Source organism: Halictus rubicundus, chromosome 1 (genome assembly GCF_050948215.1).
Source record: "Halictus rubicundus isolate RS-2024b chromosome 1, iyHalRubi1_principal, whole genome shotgun sequence".
NCBI lineage: Eukaryota > Metazoa > Arthropoda > Insecta > Hymenoptera > Halictidae > Halictus > Halictus rubicundus.
The window spans coordinates 2,736,333-2,754,741 of NC_135149.1; the positions used below are offsets into that span (position 1 = coordinate 2,736,333).

An 18,409-nucleotide genomic window follows, 5' to 3' on the forward strand; every position below is an offset into this window, starting at 1 on the left:
TGCGCTCATCATCGCGCTGTACGGCCATGTAAATAAATTTATTTTCTGGAAGTTTCCGCGAAGCAGCCAATTTCGTTGCTAATAGAATTGCAGGAACAAAGTCGTGATCTTTCTGTGCAGAAAATCAGCCAAGCAGATAGAAATTCGATCAGAAACGAATCGAGTTCGAGAAGTTTTGATCGGTTGATTCGATTCTTGTTCGAAATATTTAACGACTTAACCGGATATCGATCGCAACATTTTTGACAACGATGAAAAGGCAATTATTACAAGTAAAACGAGGTTGCTCTCGAGAGCCCCAGTATCATGTACATATATTACAATTGACAGTGTTCTTCTCGGTTCGACTTCTAGGCGTAGGAGGTTGAGCCAATCGCAGGTCCTACACTATGAGGCAGAACTGCTATTCGACATCCGATTGGATGCACCGCACCGCGGGCTTACGTACCTCTCGCGATTTAATTTCTAGGGGGTAGGGACAAGGGAGTCGTGACTCGGGAGAGCGTCCACTGCCATCGGAGTACAAGGAAACGGATAGTGTTAGCTCTCGCTTCTCGTTAAATTTTCCCTTCGAGCGGTACGTAAACTCGTCGAAATTCCACATCATAATTGACCACGTGTAATTACCAGTGGCAACGAGCACGCGGCAAGTGTAGTGTTGCATCGAGGAAAATGAAAAGTGTTGAAAAATTGAAGTTTTCACATTGGAACGCGACGTACTGTCGTGTTGCCTCCATTTTGCAATTGACGTTCGTGGAGGGAATCGTTTACGAGTCTCTCTCGCGCGCGGCCGTAGCTCGCCGCTTGTTTTCCCGTCAGTGTCATCGGTCCACTCCTGTTTACCAGTCGTTCGCTTTGTCAACAAAACAGTAGTCAACGAACACGAGAACCCTCTGAATTCGAATCATATATTTTTCATGTTAGCATGGCTTTTTTTCGCGTCGATGCAGAAGGAACGAAAGTTTGTGCATTGCGCAATGCGCAGCGTTCCTCGGTGCGCGGTTCCTTCGTACGAATAGCAACGGATCGTACCCCCACCACTATCCTCCCCACCACCGATCTTCTCTTTCCCACTCGAAAACTTGATTTACACTCTGTCGACGAATTCTGAAATGCAATCTTCAAAATAGTTTTCCCGCGTTGTTCGAACGCGACTCTTCTACCGCTTCGTTCGAGTACATAGCAATACACCTTTTCCGAATATATACAGTGTTGCAGTGTCACAGTATCGATGGGAAAGAAGGAGAATTCCTCGAAAAGGAACAAATCGAAGGCATAGAGAGTTATATTTTTGTGTATGAGGTTCCGTTTCCGAAAAAATCAAGTTCGAAAAATTGCGAAGCGTGCATATTATTTAATAGGTATGCTCACGCCTTACTGTTTCCACGTTAAATTCGATTTTCTTGGAAACGATGCTTCGTACAAATAAATTTCTGTATTTTCAGTCTACGTTTACGCGCAACCATGAATTCGACTCATTATCCTTTTTTTTTTATATTTTAAACAATTTCTAAGTTATCTTTAAAATTGTTACAGTTTGAAAAATGGCACGTACCAAGCAAACAGCTCGTAAATCAACTGGAGGTAAGGCGCCTCGTAAACAGCTAGCTACAAAGGCAGCACGTAAGAGTGCACCTTCTACTGGTGGTGTAAAGAAACCCCATCGATATAGGTAAGTCGAGTCTTCATTGTAAATTATAATATCACAACTACCGTTGTATTAATCCAAAGAATGTGTAAAATAATTAAAATATTTAAAATTCACTGAAATTGTTTTTTAGGCCTGGTACTGTGGCTCTTCGAGAAATCAGAAGATATCAGAAATCTACCGAATTGTTGATCAGAAAGTTACCCTTCCAGCGATTGGTCCGTGAAATCGCGCAAGATTTCAAAACCGATTTACGTTTCCAGAGCGCCGCGATTGGAGCCTTACAGGAAGCATCGGAAGCATACTTGGTTGGTCTGTTCGAAGACACCAATCTGTGTGCTATCCATGCCAAGCGTGTAACAATCATGCCCAAGGATATTCAGCTCGCCCGGCGAATCCGTGGCGAGCGTGCTTAAATAATATGTAACTCCCACACATACCATTTACTACTACTATTATTAATTATTATCATTCATAACTATCCTGGATGGAGCATTTTCATTCCAGACTATGTATTATGTTGTACTCCACAAAAAGTGTACAAGTTCATCCCTACGATAGGTGCATAGATTTTGAAGCTCTTTTAGATGGACATAAAATATTGTCATCTATGTTTGGTATATTGGTAGTCTTTGCTTTCAGAGCGCATAATTTTTCGTAAACACAAAGACTGCGGCGTTGACTTGCAAAAGTAATCAGTTACGAATAATGATTTTTTTTCGATTCAATGCAAGTTATCGATTATTTTATATATGTATATACACATATATAAATTGAAAGGAAAATGAGCGCAAAACAATAATGTTGATAAAAGACAAGTCAAATATTCTTACAAGTGCTGGTAAGAATAAAAAAAAGATCTATAGTTTCTCATTACAATCCTGTTATATTATGTTCGTCATTATTGCAACACATAACTTCATCATTATCATTATTGGTATAATACATAGCAAAACTCTTTGCATTAGGAAGTAAGACAGTTTCTTTATAGGGATCCAAAGTAGTGTTTACTATACTAGAACTCTGGTTGTATGCAAATTACATAGAACATTTCAATCAGCCAAGTACTCATTGTTCGTGTAAAGATAAACGTTTCATAAATAAATCTTTAAAATAAGAGTAACCTTACCTTCATCTCTTATAGGTATAAACACCACTCCACGAATCAACTCGATGAGTTCGAATTCAAATACTCGTTCGAAGACTGTTTACAATATCTTTATTTTACAAATATTTTAATTTACTTTTACAAATTTATGTTACAAAGATCCTATTAGTTGCTATTATTTGGGTTTCAGCGTCATTTGAAAATCTAGTTCACAATCAGTTTGGTATTAACGATACGGTTGAAAGTTCGTTTGAATAAATTTTATTTTTATACATTTAAGCGAAATCTAGTAAGGATCGACCAATTTTCTTATTCGATAATACATTTTATTTAACGGTGTTAGTATACGTTCTACTTTGTATAAATATTCAGAGATCCGAAGCTATTTAAAATTATGCAAGTGGCGTGAAGGCGCACAAATTATGTTAAAATATCTAGTACCAATAACTTTTACATCTTCCGAAGTATAAAACTGAACTACTTCACGACGCATGAGAAAGTTCATTCGCTTCTTATTAAAAATAGACGTGTATCTAACTTACTCTAAAAGCTAAATTTGCACTAGACGTTACAACATTGCTCCTAAATCGTGTTAAAATTATGTACTGGAAACAATAGCTCACAAATTAATCGTCTAATATCATTTGTGAATACCTATACAACGCAACAATACTACTTGTTTGCGATTATCACGTTGTCAAATTTATAGTTAGAAATTAAAATATTTACAAAGTTCGTTCATACCATTGTTAAGTATAGTTTTAAATAATGTCGATAAAAAACGGAAAATAATTTCTACAATTTGCTGAGTCTCTCACCAGAATGATGAAGTCAGACAATTCTACAATTATTAGATCTAAATAATAAGTAGAGTAGTACGATAGGGGCAATAATTCTCACTCTCCCATCAATTCACAAATAAATTAATAACCGAGATTTGAATCAGAATTAAAACAAATTAACAGGCATAGAAGTATGTATGTCGTATAAAGTAAAAATGTAATGTTGGAATATTATCCGTTGTTTATAATCGAATGTGGTTGCTGTTTCCAGAGGCAAAGCCTCGTACCTGCCGCCTAGTCCTAATTAAAAAATTTAATATTCTTTCATTACCATCTCAACACCGAGGATTATGATTTATGATTCTTGATTGCACATTAATTTTATCAGCGCTTCCCAATCGTCTTTCTAAATATTGTTTTCTTGACATTCTACTGTTTGATAAATACGTACCCCGATCTTTGTTTGTCTGAAGTTTTTTCCATTTTACTATTGTTTCGTTTAATGACTTCAATCGCACACAGCTAGTGCACGCAATGTTAACAACACAGTGAAAGATTGAGAAATGCTGTACATATTTATGAATTGTGCATAGACTGTACAGCATGCATGTCGATACGAGTAAGAGGCTACTTGAGGATTTGCAATTCATATAGTACTTGCTTCTTCAAGATCAATCTTATTCGCATTAAATGGCTAATGCACGGTCTACGTGAAACTGATGAAATACTAGTTCTATATTGTGCAATTTCGAATACATTCAAAAGGTTTGATATTATACACACGCATGTGCACACCCAAACACACATACACTCACACACAACACATTCACACACAGAGAGAGAAAGACACAACGGAAAATTTTATTCTATACAGAAAATAAAGATTAGTGACACATACATCCATGCAGGGAGAACATTAATTGCAACAATTGATGTTGTATTACGCAACGTGTGTTGGTTCTTTCAATTCTGTATGTAAAAATTTTTGTGAAAATTTCAGGACAAGTTTGCAAGTGAAGTCCATGAAAACTAATTGAGCATAATTAAACATAGATTGAGCCATAATTTGTTCTACAAATTTTCGAGTCTCATTATTGCCCTTGCATAAGCCAATTCTCTGGATATGCATATTCATGTATGTATATCTGTTATTTACAAGTCACTTACATTACTATGTATTCAGATTTCCTAACTTACTATCTCAAAGTAAAATTATAAAAATACAATTACATTACAACACGTTGTTGGCTCAACCTAATATACACTAAAGCTTCACAATAACATAAACGCCCTTACATTACATTTAAACGAACAAAACACTTTTTAGATAAAAAAAAAGAATGTTACGTAGGTGTCAAATAATGATTCAATTTACATTGCACAGTAAAGTAATACTAATTAACTTAGAGATAAAATGAAACAGTCGAGCCAGCACAAATATAAAATAACCAAAGGTCTCAATATTTTTTCTAACCGAGTCGTCCAAAAAAGTTTAAAAAATAAAACTATTCGTCAGAAAACTTTTCTGATTGAAATTGTTAAGACCGCGTTCGATATTACGAAACTAAGAAACGAAACTTTCTATATCACAAAGAAAAATTCAACAATTAAATGCAATTCGGTATTCACCTACACCTACCTATATTAAAATGTGATTCATCACATTTTAACAAAGTACGATTATGGAACTGGAAGTTATTAAGATGCGTTAAAGAGAAATCAAACAATTTAAGATAAAATTGTAAACCTTATCTCCTATCGTGGTACTAATTAATTTTGATCGCTTTATCTCAGAGATGTATTTACTAACTACTAAGACGCAAAAGAAGAAGGATGCACTGTCTAAATTAGTAGCGCAAGCGAAAAGATGGACTTTATAAAACGTAATGCAGTCTTATGGAATATTTTGAACTTTCAGAGTAAAACACTTAGTGAACTGGGGTCATTGGGAGCCTTGATTATACACAAATTCATGGTTTTAGCATTCACAGGAAGCACTATGTATGTAAAGGGCCAACATAGAACTAGATAAGTACGATTGATTTAACAATTATCATGTATCACTGTATATCAGTAATTTATAAATTTCTTCATAAATTTATCGGCAATTTACATTGCACGAAATATAATTTATCTATTCTTTGATCAATCAAACTAATGAAAGACAGTTTGCTAAAAAAAATTGTATTAATCCTGGATATTGATACATGATACCATTTACTACAAGTACACGCAGTGCACAAAGATAACGGAACAATGACGTAATTTTTCAAGATTATAACGATGCTCTAATGTTACCTGTAGAGATCACGGACAGCTTGGTCCTCCCGAGATGGATTTTGACACGTGTTTAGCTTATTCTCCAATGCCTGTGTCGATTAAACAGCTATTGTTAATGCATTGTAGTGTTACAAATGTGTTGTTATTGTTGTTATCAGCCCATATTTTTATGCTTCTCGATTGCACACGTATCTATGATCGAACACACTAGTGATATTTACACCTAGGACAATTGGCTAGGAAAGCAGGAAATTAAGTGTATGTACAATAACAAAAGAATGTAGTTCAAAGCAAAAGAATCCAAATAAAGACCTGTGTTGCTAGAATGCAGAAAATAATTTAACGGTGAGGTATCATGGAGGCTTGGTCAGCACTTAGTTGATCTGGGTTGCTGTTGTATACATTGAGTAGGTGTATGAGCCTGGACTGATGGTAAATCGGTAGGTGTAGCGGACACTGTTTTTTTCCCACCCAGACAAGTGCACTTTACCCTCCTACACTCCATGCAGACCCACCTGTCAAGCTACCAAAACACCAGCTACGTCACGCTACCAATATCATAGTCTCACGTATGTACTAATTTTCGTGTAATTTCAAATGTATTTTGTCCAGGGTTTGGGAATACTGACGATTAAAAAATGTTTTAAAATGTCATGCTAAGTGGAACGGTCGCCTAGTGCTAGAAACAATATTTACGGCAACCGAAGCTCACTTTAAAAAGTTCAGGGTACACAAGCCATGCTTCAAGCTACTTCAATGTACATCATAGTGTACTCAACGTGTAAAACAAACGTAAGGTGTATGCTTGTATATAGCAAAAAGAAATACTTACTCCAACTTTCCTCATAAGGTCACCAATCATATTCATTGCTAATATTCGTGTGCACGGTGCCAATGGTGGATTCACGTTATTATTGTTATTGTTGTTCCCAGTTACACCCCCTACCACTCTGTTTCCAACTAATTGCAAACAGGAAAAGACAAAAATTACTACAGGTACATAATATCAAAATATCGAACTTATAGAAAATTCAGCTACCAAATAACACGATACTTCCACATGAATAAATAAAAAAATAGTCTACATGCAAGTTGGATGCACAATATATTTTTTTAGAAACTAAAATAAAGAACAAGTTTGTTAAAATAATTTTTATTTTCGTTAATAACAATGTCATATATATGTATATATATATGTTTATATAGATATATGTATATGTATATATACACACACACACAGAAAAATAAAATTCATTAGAGCACGTAGTAGAATGTTACTGAAGCATGAAAGTCAGATTGAGCAAAAAGTTTTTTAATAACTCTCGAATGTTGTTAATAAACAAATTCTCGAACAAAAAAATGTTATATAACATACAAAAAATATAAATTGCGATTCGATAATCAAACTTTGCATCCATTTATTGCTCGCAGTTAAATCGATTTGATTAGGTATTAATATCGTTCTCGTTGATCCTTGAGTTTCAGACTATTAAAGATCATCTTTTAGGTCCAAAGCAAAACATGCGCTTAGTCTTACGAAATGTATTATGTATCTTACTTTTTAGTGGCGAAGGTGTATTACTTGGAGGTATGGATTGTTGTACTATTGGGGTGGATGATATATGAGTTTCCAATTCAACTTGTAGCTTATTACTATCGACATGATTACGAACTCTGTCGGCGGACTTATCGTTATCTGGTTGATGCCTTTCTTGGACTTGAATCTCTTGCTTTAAGTCTGCAACAATGTTTATTATTAAAATCGCGTTATTCCTTGCGAACTTGAGTTTTATGTTATTCGTCCGACCTCTAATTTCATCCATTAATCTCTGTACTATAACTTTTAGGCCTTCTTTTTCATCAAGTTCCGATTCCAGCAAAGCATTTTTCTCGATAGCCGAATTAAGCTTAGCTTCTATCTCCTCTTCCGTTACCCTATTTATCCTAAAAAGGGAGAAAAAAACAAACAAAACAAAACACTTTCAATTTAAATGAACTTGTTTTTATCCTTGGGGATGCGTGTACTCAAATACCTGTGAGCTCTTTCTAAATCGTCATTCTTTTGCTCTAATTCCCTTATATATTTTAATAAATGATCGTGTTGTGCTTGTAAATCTTGAGCCTTTCCTTGAAACATTGCACAATCTGATGTTTGCTGATCTAATCTTGTTCTCAATTGTTCCACCTCAGTGGCAAGTCTAATATTTCGTTGCCGTAGTTCCCTATTAGTTTTTTCTGCTTGCTCCAAAGATGCTTCCAATTCCTTTTCTAACAATTGCGAGTTTTCTTGAAACTCTTCCAATTCCCTTTCTATATCTTCTTTTCTATAATCGTAGAACAATTAACTTTTATCTTGTAAAACAGATTTCTCTCTGTTTTCAGAATAAGTTTGAAGTTGACTTACCTTCTGTGTAGTTGATGAGCAAGATCTTTCCAGTACAGAACCTCGTCGTCCTTGGAAACAAATTGTGGAGGGTCGATGTCCATCATTTTACCAATATTTCCAAGTTTGTTGCTCAAATTTTAAATTGTCGTGTTTCAAGCAGATGACAGTCGCTATCTCTTCTATTTTACCAAAGGTACTGGAACATCCTATCAACGAAACAGATTCGTTTATTCGCAATGTCTTGTCTAGTACGCGAATACATGTAATAAGTCATTAACGTTCTCGTCGACGGTACATTCGATGTCATGCTCAGCGTGGTGAAAGTTTCGTTGCTTTCGTTAATCAAAACTGTAAACAGAAAAAACGAACAGAACAAAAATATGATTGCTCCGTACAGGTGCAAATGAGGTATTCCGAAAAGAATCGAAGCAACGTCAATCTAACCTACTTCGCATTAATAATACTGATGATAAACTGATCGGGGAAACAATGAACGTACAGCGTGTAGCAGAATCGAGAAACGATTAGAATAGTGAATGACACACCGACGAATTAAATAGTGTTGCGCGTAGTAGGAATGAGATAGAACTTGATCTACAAAAATGCCTACGAAGCAAGAGGACTTACGTGGATCGTTGAAGGGTACACGCGACGAATCGACGATGCGACGAAACGACGAAGCGACAAAGCGACGAAACGACGAATGGTCCAGCGTAAACTCCGCGGCCCTCTGATCGAACCGAACACACAGAAACGTGTCGTTTATTTATTTCGGTAGGAATATTGAATGAAACGGTTCAGAGAATCGCGTGAACGCATCAAAACTGCATCGCTTTACGGTGCATATAAATACGGAAGACCTTGAAAAAAGACTAGCAGGTGAAACTTAGAGCAAATGTCGCGTGGGACACAAATGTCATTACCGCGGAATTATGAGTCACTGCTCAGTCGGGACGGTAAGGTGGAAACAAGAAAAATGAAAAATCTGCTCTTGTGAATTCCGCGTTCCGATCACGGCAGAAATCAAATTAAAAACCATTCGTTGAATTGGCTGTTCGTCTTCCATCGATCGTAAACCGCACCGGTGTATACGCGATCGATTTACATTCTACGTTTCTCTTGGTACAACGATTACGACTGAAAGACCCGCGCCTATTTACCACTTGCAAAATGGCAGATAGAAATATATATAGCGTATCTCTCTCTCTCCACGTTCGATCACGATGCTATGGTCTACGGCTACGGTTACGGCGCAGTTAAGGTGGCGTTCGAGAGCTAACCGGTTACGCGTCTATCAGACATGGTAGATACAATTCCTCGAATACCGTCAACAATTTAGTTTCTTTATAATGTTCTCTTACTGTCCTGCGTTCTAGATTTTTCAGTCCAACCTTATATAAACCAGATTGTTGCATTTTTTTCTCAAAAGAATGTGTAACAAAATTTGTGCATCCTCTGTGCTGTACGAAGTGTATCATCTGTACTTGCCGATCTACAATAATCCTAATTATTACATATATGCAGCAATAAATATATACATGTGTCTTCTGAGTTTAATATTATATTCTGTCATACAATTAAGCACGTCATCTTGCGTACTTATACATACATATATACAAGTTTATATCTTTTACAATAAAAAAATACTTGAAACTTCATGTATTTTTATAATAATGATAAATACGATGCAATGGAAGAGTGCAAGCTTATCGTTCAGTATTGTTAGAAGTAATTACGAGACAATAAATAAATTTTGTAACACTAGAGCATAATATCATACGGAGTGTATATGATATACAATACATACATATATTTACACAAGGATTATACTAGTAGAGAGGATATGAGAGTGCTCACGAACGGGGTTTTTCAATATGTATCGATTATACCCAGACTTATAGCATGAAACAGAACCTTTACACAGGTCACAGAAGTCTGTGACACACTACGGACATAGGTAAACGAATAAGCCTTCGGAAAATCATTAATAACTAAACAGTTAACAACAAATTCTCTCAGACAAAAATATGAGGCTACGCGCAAGAGTTCAGAGTACCTTCCTCAAGTGTAAAACTGCGTCCGCCTATCGTAGAATATTCTTAAAAAATTAGTTAATAAAAGCCGGTCCGAGGCGACGATGGAGCCATCTGCGGTGGCGGATTTTGGAACTAATTTCCCTATCCCTCTAATATGTAAGACACGGACAAAGAAAGTGTGCGACAAGGACAGTAGATGCCTCGCTTATGCCACCTCCTTTTTGTGACGCTTCGAATCTCCTAGTAAGCATTAGGTGCACATGCCAAGCCGGGAGGTATCTGACAAGAACAGATTTATGCAATTCACGGAGAGAGAATAAGACAGAAATAATCGGCGTACTCCAGATATTATTTATTAACAACTCGCTTGTTAATACTGAATTATAAATATTTCCAATTGGGGAATACAGAGTGAACCTTCCGCTACTTACACATATAGTTTTGGATCAGATTTTGTATCCAATTATAAAGTTATTAACAGATTTTGAAACCGCCGCACTGTATTTATATCTGGAACAATTCGGTACTGTCTATATTAATTATTACTTTCTAAGCTTGCAGATATAATTTGTGTACTTTTGTAGTTGAGGAATCTAGAGCAACACTTTGGCAATCTTCGTATTATGGTTTGAACAAGATGTTGGTCTACATTCACTTACTAACTTCACCTAATGAGACAATCCTATATAAACAATTAATTTATCCTTGAATGCCATGATTGATTTATGCACTGTAACAATTCAGGAAATTAGTATGGACCTTCATTCATCCTCTAATATGAGTTTCGAACGTATTTTATGTTTAATTAATTAGTTATAATTGATTTTTCGAATATACGCTCGTTATTCTAATACTAGCAATGCGTAAGACGAGAAAAGTAGATTGTGCGACAAGGACAGTAATAGCTTGTGCAGTGTGTAACCAGACTCTGCTATTATGTCGTATAGGCACAGACGAGGTACAGGAGTAGACCAATCACCCAATATATTTTTTTGTCTCACGTCCGCGGGGCTCTAGAGCTGTCTAGAGCCCCCTTACCATTTTTGTGTCACATCCTATCGTATCGGTCGGAACTAATATTGTAGAACCAATATCACAGACGAGATGTAGGAGTGCGCCAGTCACCTTATTACACTGTTTCGTGTCGCACGATATGAAATACCGAGTCAGAGAGGATAGGAGCAGAGAGGAATGAGAGTGCTCACGCCCGGGGCTTCGTCTAATATAACATATTAGAACTATTTTTAAATAATTTTACTCGGAAACATTCTAGTTTACTCTTTATTCCACCGTTCTACTAATTTCTTATGGGCTGCATTGCAGCTCTGTTTAACACTCTTACAACTCAATACCATAGTACCATCCATATTTAAAGAAGAACAATTTTTTACGACGATCATTGAAAAAACAAAAGTGTTTCCACATTTCAGTCTTTTACCTGTGTTCTGTGTTACATCTGAAGTTTTATGGTACGCTAACAATCGCTATTGAGTCGGAAGTCAGACCGCACAAGCGAATGCATGCACAACTTCCAGAGACCTGCCCCCAAAACTAATTAAAAGAAGGCTAAACTACCAGCCGTACTCCACTTAATGACAATTGACACGCCGCAGGCAGACACTCAGGAGAGAAAGGCGATACAAGTTTCGGGGAAAGATCCTTGAACAAGGGATCTTAGTGCAGTATCCTGCGAGGCTTACGTGAGAAAATGAATTCACGGAGTCAGTAGGCGTTGCACAATAATTTACGTAAGATTAATGATAGTGTAGTAAGTTACCGATACCATGCGTCCTACCCTGTAACTGTCATATGACAATTATGCGTCATAACCTGTAATTGTCATATGACAATTATGCGTCATAATCTGTAATTGTTATATGACAATTATGAATCATAATCTGCAATTGTCATGACAATTATGCGTCATAATCTGTAATTGTCATATGACAATTATAATCGTCGGGCTTCGTATTTGTTCGCCAAGTTGGGCACTAAACAACTTCGCGGGACTTTAAGAACTGAAAACTGAACTGACAGAACTACTGTTTGTAGCGAAATATATGAAAAAATTTAAGATATTATTGATGACAATAGCTCATTATTAAATTAATATTAAGGATGGTCGCTTTTAAATTTCGATATGAAATCTGTATTTGTTCGAATTTTTCCGGGTTTTCCATTTTTTACAACTAGAGTTTGCAACTACAAAATTGAAAAAAAATAAAATACGTATCATTACAATTAATATTATTCTTAATTTATATTAATTAGAGATTTTGTACACAAGATTTACATGTTAGTTAGATATTTCGTATAAAACAATTAAGCTGTACGTTCTAATCCTGGTTAAAAAAATAATGTGCGTTCGGTTTTATGCTAAAAGACGACCCGGTTCTGTCCCAGGAAAGACGGCCCGGTTCTGTGCCATGCTAAAGCGGCGATGTCACGTAAGTGGGAACGCCGAAACCCCGGGCGTGAGCACTCTCATTCCTCTCTGGTCCCTCCATTTATTATAGGTATATGGTCTAAGCTTCTCGTGGATCTAGTTACAACATTTATCGTTCATTAGCGTAGAGGGCGTAACAAATCTAGTTGATGTTAACGATGTCGGTATTTCAGATCGTGAGAGGAAACCCCATATGGTGATTGGTATAGTCCTATACCTCGTTTGTGCTAAAACGCCGGGCGTGAGCACTCTCATTTCCTCTCTGATATTAGTTCAGTTTCTAGTTCTATCTTTGTTGCACAATCTGCTCTTCTTGTCTTACGCATTTCCTGTTGAGAACTAAAGGAAAAACATATGCTATCGTATTGTAACCTATTTTAACAATCTGAAAAAGCTTCTGTTAACTAGAATGCAACGATGACAAACAACCTTTTATTTTCAAAATAAAATGAGTAGATATATTTAACTGTATATTGTTCGCATCAGAATTTTAACGTTGGAGTATTTAATATCAAATACGCGATACAATGCCTTTATTTTCTAACAAGTTTTCTCCAAAAAAAACACCTATCAGAAGGGCCGGTGTATTTTTAGTAAATAAGGATTTAAGTCCGCAACGGATTGAAAAAGAACTCGGTCCCAATGTGGGGCCTATACGTTTGAAATTAGGCGATCAGGAAGCTATTTTTCAGTCAGGTTTATGGATTCCAGGTAAAAAATTTAACAAAACTGTTTCGATTTAACAATAGACTTTCTTATTAAAATATCTTGCGTGTATTTTTCAATATAGAGTCAGGTACGATTGGAGGAACTTACAAAGAAAATGAGAAGCTTAAGAAAGAAGTAAGGAGATTGGAGGAAGAAAATAACTTATTGATGTTAAAATTTGAAGTACTTCTTGATATGGTTGGTGTTTCTCTGTTTATTTGGAGCACAAAAAAGATTCTAGAGAGCATTTCATATTGTCAATTTATGATTTGATTCGTACTTTCCAGTTGACACAGACAACGGCAGAATTTAATTTGCAAAGGGAAGAATTGGATAGAATGAAAAGAAATTGATTGTATCGCAAGGACACGGTTAATGCTTTCACTTATTTTAATTAACTTAGGACGAATATGTAAATACGCACATATTTATATATTATTTGTATGTACAAAATGAATCGATCGAAGGCACATAGTGTATTCTAAAGATTCATATCAATTAATCACAGGAATCGTATGAAACTAATTCACCTATAATTATGATATGTATGTACAATATGATTGAATCAATCTTCTTGCTAATCCATAGCATTTTCTGGACAAGTTTTTCTCGTGTGCCCTAAAAGTATAAATATAATTGTAATATAATTGCAACCGATGTAAATAATAATTCTCATATTGAAGCATAAATAAAGGATATAAACCTTCCATTCCGCAAACACCGCATTTTCTTTTACCGGTAGCTCGTGGCTGTTTTTGTGTATTTCCACGTCCTCTACCTCTAGATGGTCTATTACTTCGTTCCCCGAAAGACGCATTATGATTCTGAGTGGTTTCGTCTGCCCATTGAAAGAATTTGCAAGACTCGTTCATTGGTTTCGGACAGGAATAAAACAGCCTCCCTTTGTTAGGACCATCTTTCTGAACAGTTCGTCTGCAATACATATGAAAAAAATGTATTTCAACCGTTAAAAGTAATCGTGAAACAATATATATCGAAAATTGACTTACTCTTTTGCTAATTGATTACAGTGACATTTAAGACTGCCTGATTCAAATGTATCATTTTGTTCCCACGAAGTGTTAGGTCTGACACTACTATTTGTATTTTGTCCCCACGTACTAGAAGTGCTCGGTCTAGTATAAGTATTTGTGGTAGTTGGCATGTAGTTTGTGTTTCTAGTCACACCATTTTGCGTTTGTTGCGCGTCGTCTGATGCCCACAGAAAGAAGTCGCAGCGAGTACCTTCAGGTCTGGCACATTTATAGAATGATCTTCCTGAAACACGTGTTACAAGTGCAATGGTAAAATCGAGTTACGATCAGATAAAAATTTCGTTCTGTAAGTATGTAGTTGAATAATCGAAATCGATATATGTACCTTGATTAGGCCCTTCTTTCTTTACAGTCAACTGAATCGCGTTCTCGTGACACCTACATATAATAGCAGCATTATTATCAGTGTCACCCCATGTCTTACTTTGCTGCGTTCTTGATTGGTTAAAGTGGTTATTCGATGAATTGGAATGATTTGTGTCGATCCATGTATCGTTGTTCTTCGACTCGCCTTGTTTCTTAACATTCCTATTATTGTCGCTTGATCTGTTCGCGTTGCGTTGGTTATTATTGTTTTGAGGTCTAACGAGCCCTACAGACGTGTTATTTTCAGATAAATTTGTCCTATTTTCAACCCGATATTGAGCTCCACTGTTTCTTACTGGGGGTGGATTCGAAACAACAGATGATCTTGATCCGCCGAATGTACTGCTGTATCCACTGTCGTTAATTGTTTGCCTGACATGCTTAACGTTTCCGTCTTTAATATTCATTACTTCGTTGAACGAAGGATCGCAGCCACCAATGCAAGTTGTGTAAGTAGTACCAAAAAGTGGAAACGCGTTTTTAGTCAACTTGAATTTCAACTTACGCATATTTCCTGCGCACTAAAAGAAATAGATTAGTTTATAAATCAGTTGTTGTAACTTGTAGATGTACTAGCTGTACGTACTTGTGAACAGACATCATCCAATACTTCGACGGATTCTACATTTTTGGGAAACCATATGACATTATTACAGGTGGGATATCCCATACAGCCAATATATTTTCCATTGGTCTGCTTTCTCTCCTTGAGCGTCATATTTGAACCACATTTCGGACATTTAAAGATAGCAATTTCTTCGGGTGGATTATTAATCTGTATGTCTTGAGTCTCTGTTGGTTGTTCCCCGAGATAATCAGCCAAAGCATTGTCGATTAAATTAGCACGTTCCAATGCTATTTTAAATACATCACGATATTTATTTATCTGAGTTTGTAAAACATCCTTTGGATCCTTTTGTCGCTCACAAACTCTGTACAGAAAAGTAACTAGTCATGGTTAATTTTGCAGATTGAGTTGACTGTTTAAAGTTATTCAGTGAATTAGAAAAAACGTACAACTTGAGATTCCTCTCTAAATCGGCTCTCAAGTTTGGTTTCGACATTTGAAATCCCATGTTATCGTATCCCATCACTAATCCGATTCCAAGTTTTCCAGGCATCAAATGTTTTCCATTTATTAAACCTACATATTGACGTGCCTTGATCGTATCTATATGTTCAGCATGTGTAGCATCCGTACCGATACCGAATTTGTCCATTAAACTAATCAAATCGGCTTCAGTTAATAATTGCGGTGGAGACGTTTCTTCCTGTATCATATCTATACTGGTAGGTTTAAAAATCTGTCCTTCTTGATATACAAGAATTTCTTTGTCGCTCCACTTTTCGTATATGTACACGTTTAAATAGTTTCGTTCAATAATTTGTAGACCGTTAGCAATAAACTTTTCCCCAGCTATATCAATTTCTACTGTAGTTTCTTGACCTAATGCGTTCTTTGATAAGCAAGCCAAAAAATGTCGAACCACAAATTCATAAACTTTCGCTTCGTTGCCTGTTATTAAACAATTAGAATGACATAACAATCTGTTTAGAATGTCTTATCAATTGTATAAACGATAAACTATACCTGCTAAACTATTGCTAAATTTTATCGGATGTATGGGAGGATGTGCTTGGTCGGTTTTTTTCCCTTGTCGAGGATTTAATCCCTCCTCTAGTAATTGGTGCGCGAAATCTCCCCAAGCAGAACTGTTTTTCTGCTGATTTACCAGAGGTACAAGATTCAATTCTTTTGGAAATATATTCGTTTCCGTACGTGGATAACTAATTAAACCTTGAGTATATAATTTCTCTGCTATTTTCATCGTTTCCTTGGCACTTAAGTGAAGTTTCCGAGACCCTTGTTTCTCCAGTTCCTATATTTATTTAGGCAGAAAGAATTCATCAATATCTTTTCCTTCTTCTTCCAACGACTATTTTATACTTACTACTGTGTCCAATGGCAGCGGTCTCCACTTACTCTTAGGCTTACTTATGACTTTTTCTACAGTAGCATTGGGTTGTTCTAAACACATCTCTAGCAGAACCTCGCACGGTAATTTTTCAAACAACTTTCCTCTCACCCACCTAAATTCCACCGAAATTTCATCACGAATATCCATAACTTTTATTTTCCAATATGGTTCTGGCTTGAATCTTTCTATGGCTAAAAATCTTTCGACTACAAATCCTAGTGTTGGGAATTGACAGCTGCCATAACTGATAAGCATATCTGCAAGAGTTCTCGGAAAAACCTTTTGTAGTCTCAATGTTTGAAACCTAGTAAATGCAGCACCTACACACAGTAGTTCGATTATACGTTGTCTTATAACCAATTCAGTCGCTTGTAGTATGATTTAATGCTGCTACTGTATACCTATCCTCAGATCCAGTTCGCTCCGTACATCAACAGCATTGCTAACTGCTTCGTCTGGATCGCACAGATTTTCGAGTGCTCTGCTTACAGATGCTTGAGTGATTTCAGAAAACTTTGCTCTGCATACAGACAAGTTTGTTATTAGCATATAGAGTAGATTGAACTCACTTGCAGATTTATACCAGTACCTATATATACGTATATTAGGTTTCACTGCTTGGCAGACATGAATAATTTCAAATCCAATGTTCTCCCCTTCGCGATCGCAATCCGTCCAAATGATCAATGCGCTGCACTGCTTGACTTCTCTTTCTAAAGTTTTCTTAATCTTTACAGAAATATCTTCAATGCATTGCTTTGTGACTGGTGCATCGAATAAACTTAGGGGATGACAACCTTGCCATTGACGGTATGCTCCTGTAAATGCGTAATTCAACAAGTGACCAGACACAGAGGTCATACGCATATCACAATTTTGATTCCACAAAATAGAGCTGAATTCGTAAATTTTATTATAAGGAGAAAGTCCTTCTCTCTGTAACACAACAGGAAAATTCAAATATTATTTCATTGGAATTCTAGATTGTTTTAACTGAAAAACAATATTACTTACTCGTCTGCTATTACCGCGAGACAAGTAACCGGCGATATTTTTGGCAGCATCATTTTTCTCTGCAACGTTAAGGACTTTCATGACTTCTTTCGAATCCGTATATCTTGCGAAAGAAAGGTACTGTGCCCGTTTAGAGAGATTTAATGTTAAAACATCGAATAACTTCGTGTAAAGTATCAACATATTAAAACAATAACATCCCAGTTGTCTCTGCAAGGTTATAAATTCTCTATAACATTTCTGTTAAATAAGGTTACGTTAGTCCGGTATGTATGCATATTCTTATTTTGCAGTCTCTGCACTGCTTTTGTTGAAAATACAAAAAAATCATTAACCACCTTACATTCCGTTTAAATAATTCGACTATAGTTTATATCTGGCAGAACGTACAACGAACCTATGTATGTATATATATAACCAGAGAGTAAATTTCCTCTCTGATATAACTTTCGGTTGCCGCCGTTGACATTACTTCAATTGTTACTTCGATTGTGTCGAGCAATGGGCAAAACTTGACGTCACAATATCCCTATTCATAAAAATTTATCCTGGATCGAACGGTCATCGATGACAGTAATAAAATCTTTAGACAAGTATATTT

General features: G+C 36.1%; 4 protein-coding genes across 16 annotated transcripts; 2 read left to right on the plus strand and 2 right to left on the minus strand.

Moving 5' to 3' along the window:
- The first annotated feature begins 421 nt into the window (after positions 1 to 421).
- Positions 422 to 2,767, plus strand: LOC143352516 (histone H3.3A). Of its 2 annotated transcripts, none has more exons than XM_076785072.1 (3): positions 422 to 577; positions 1,537 to 1,672; positions 1,782 to 2,767. In XM_076785072.1, exons 2-3 carry the CDS (start codon positions 1,545 to 1,547, stop codon positions 2,062 to 2,064), a joined length of 411 nt encoding a protein of 136 aa, XP_076641187.1. In that variant the 5' UTR covers positions 422 to 577; positions 1,537 to 1,544; the 3' UTR covers positions 2,065 to 2,767. The 2 variants fall into 2 exon arrangements, with proteins under 2 accessions (XP_076641187.1, XP_076641196.1); XM_076785081.1 differs by lacking the exon at positions 422 to 577 and adding an exon at positions 1,217 to 1,361.
- On the minus strand, positions 2,383 to 10,153 carry Nude (Nuclear distribution protein nudE). 10 transcript variants are annotated; one of them, XR_013081949.1, is made up of 10 exons: positions 8,832 to 9,816; positions 8,500 to 8,552; positions 8,223 to 8,410; positions 7,852 to 8,142; positions 7,626 to 7,762; positions 7,377 to 7,556; positions 6,651 to 6,778; positions 6,131 to 6,341; positions 5,837 to 6,041; positions 2,383 to 3,838 (listed from the first exon to the last, which is right to left on the minus strand). XR_013081949.1 is itself a non-coding variant. In XM_076785060.1 (8 exons), exons 2-8 carry the CDS (start codon positions 8,306 to 8,308, stop codon positions 3,781 to 3,783), a joined length of 951 nt encoding a protein of 316 aa, XP_076641175.1. In that variant the 5' UTR covers positions 8,309 to 8,410; positions 8,832 to 9,808; the 3' UTR covers positions 2,383 to 3,780. The 10 variants fall into 10 exon arrangements, 1 of the variants encoding a protein (XP_076641175.1); XR_013081947.1 differs by having other exon boundaries at positions 8,483 to 8,552; XR_013081950.1 differs by lacking the exon at positions 8,832 to 9,816 and adding an exon at positions 8,653 to 8,814.
- A 2,830-nt stretch (positions 10,154 to 12,983) lies between these two features.
- Positions 12,984 to 14,083, plus strand: Cby (beta catenin antagonist chibby). The gene is made up of 3 exons (XM_076785169.1): positions 12,984 to 13,397; positions 13,477 to 13,592; positions 13,682 to 14,083. The coding sequence occupies exons 1-3, from the start codon at positions 13,214 to 13,216 to the stop codon at positions 13,745 to 13,747; spliced, it is 366 nt and encodes a 121-aa protein (XP_076641284.1). The 5' UTR covers positions 12,984 to 13,213; the 3' UTR covers positions 13,748 to 14,083.
- Positions 13,888 to 18,287, minus strand: Top3alpha (topoisomerase 3-alpha). 3 transcript variants are annotated; one of them, XM_076785095.1, is made up of 12 exons: positions 18,147 to 18,287; positions 17,809 to 18,048; positions 17,384 to 17,730; positions 17,196 to 17,314; positions 16,768 to 17,114; positions 16,407 to 16,695; positions 15,833 to 16,331; positions 15,402 to 15,747; positions 14,775 to 15,336; positions 14,405 to 14,672; positions 14,098 to 14,327; positions 13,888 to 14,012 (listed from the first exon to the last, which is right to left on the minus strand). In XM_076785095.1, the coding sequence occupies exons 2-12, from the start codon at positions 17,989 to 17,991 to the stop codon at positions 13,972 to 13,974; spliced, it is 3,231 nt and encodes a 1,076-aa protein (XP_076641210.1). In that variant the 5' UTR covers positions 17,992 to 18,048; positions 18,147 to 18,287; the 3' UTR covers positions 13,888 to 13,971. The 3 variants fall into 3 exon arrangements, with proteins under 3 accessions (XP_076641210.1, XP_076641219.1, XP_076641227.1); XM_076785104.1 differs by having other exon boundaries at positions 18,152 to 18,286; XM_076785112.1 differs by lacking the exons at positions 13,888 to 14,012; positions 14,098 to 14,327; positions 18,147 to 18,287 and having other exon boundaries at positions 14,533 to 14,672; positions 14,775 to 15,041; positions 15,112 to 15,336; positions 17,809 to 17,991.
- Between the last annotated feature and the right edge of the window lie 122 nt (positions 18,288 to 18,409).

Coding starts and splice junctions, on each gene's coding strand:
- LOC143352516 (XM_076785072.1), top strand. CDS start 1,545: ATGGCACGTACCAAGCAAACAGCTCGTAAATCAACTGGAGGTAAGGCG. Junction 1,673..1,781: donor AAGAAACCCCATCGATATAG/GTAAGTCGAGTC, acceptor ATTGTTTTTTAG/GCCTGGTACTGTGGCTCTTC.
- Nude (XM_076785060.1), bottom strand. CDS start 8,308: ATGATGGACATCGACCCTCCACAATTTGTTTCCAAGGACGACGAGGTT. Junction 8,143..8,222: donor GCTCATCAACTACACAGAAG/GTAAGTCAACTT, acceptor CTACGATTATAG/AAAAGAAGATATAGAAAGGG. Junction 6,779..7,376: donor TACACCTTCGCCACTAAAAA/GTAAGATACATA, acceptor GTTTGCAATTAG/TTGGAAACAGAGTGGTAGGG.
- Cby (XM_076785169.1), top strand. CDS start 13,214: ATGCCTTTATTTTCTAACAAGTTTTCTCCAAAAAAAACACCTATCAGA. Junction 13,398..13,476: donor GTCAGGTTTATGGATTCCAG/GTAAAAAATTTA, acceptor TTTTCAATATAG/AGTCAGGTACGATTGGAGGA. Junction 13,593..13,681: donor TTGAAGTACTTCTTGATATG/GTTGGTGTTTCT, acceptor CGTACTTTCCAG/TTGACACAGACAACGGCAGA.
- Top3alpha (XM_076785095.1), bottom strand. CDS start 17,991: ATGTTGATACTTTACACGAAGTTATTCGATGTTTTAACATTAAATCTC. Junction 16,696..16,767: donor CGCTGCCATTGGACACAGTA/GTAAGTATAAAA, acceptor AAATAAATATAG/GAACTGGAGAAACAAGGGTC. Junction 14,328..14,404: donor TGTAATCAATTAGCAAAAGA/GTAAGTCAATTT, acceptor TATGTATTGCAG/ACGAACTGTTCAGAAAGATG.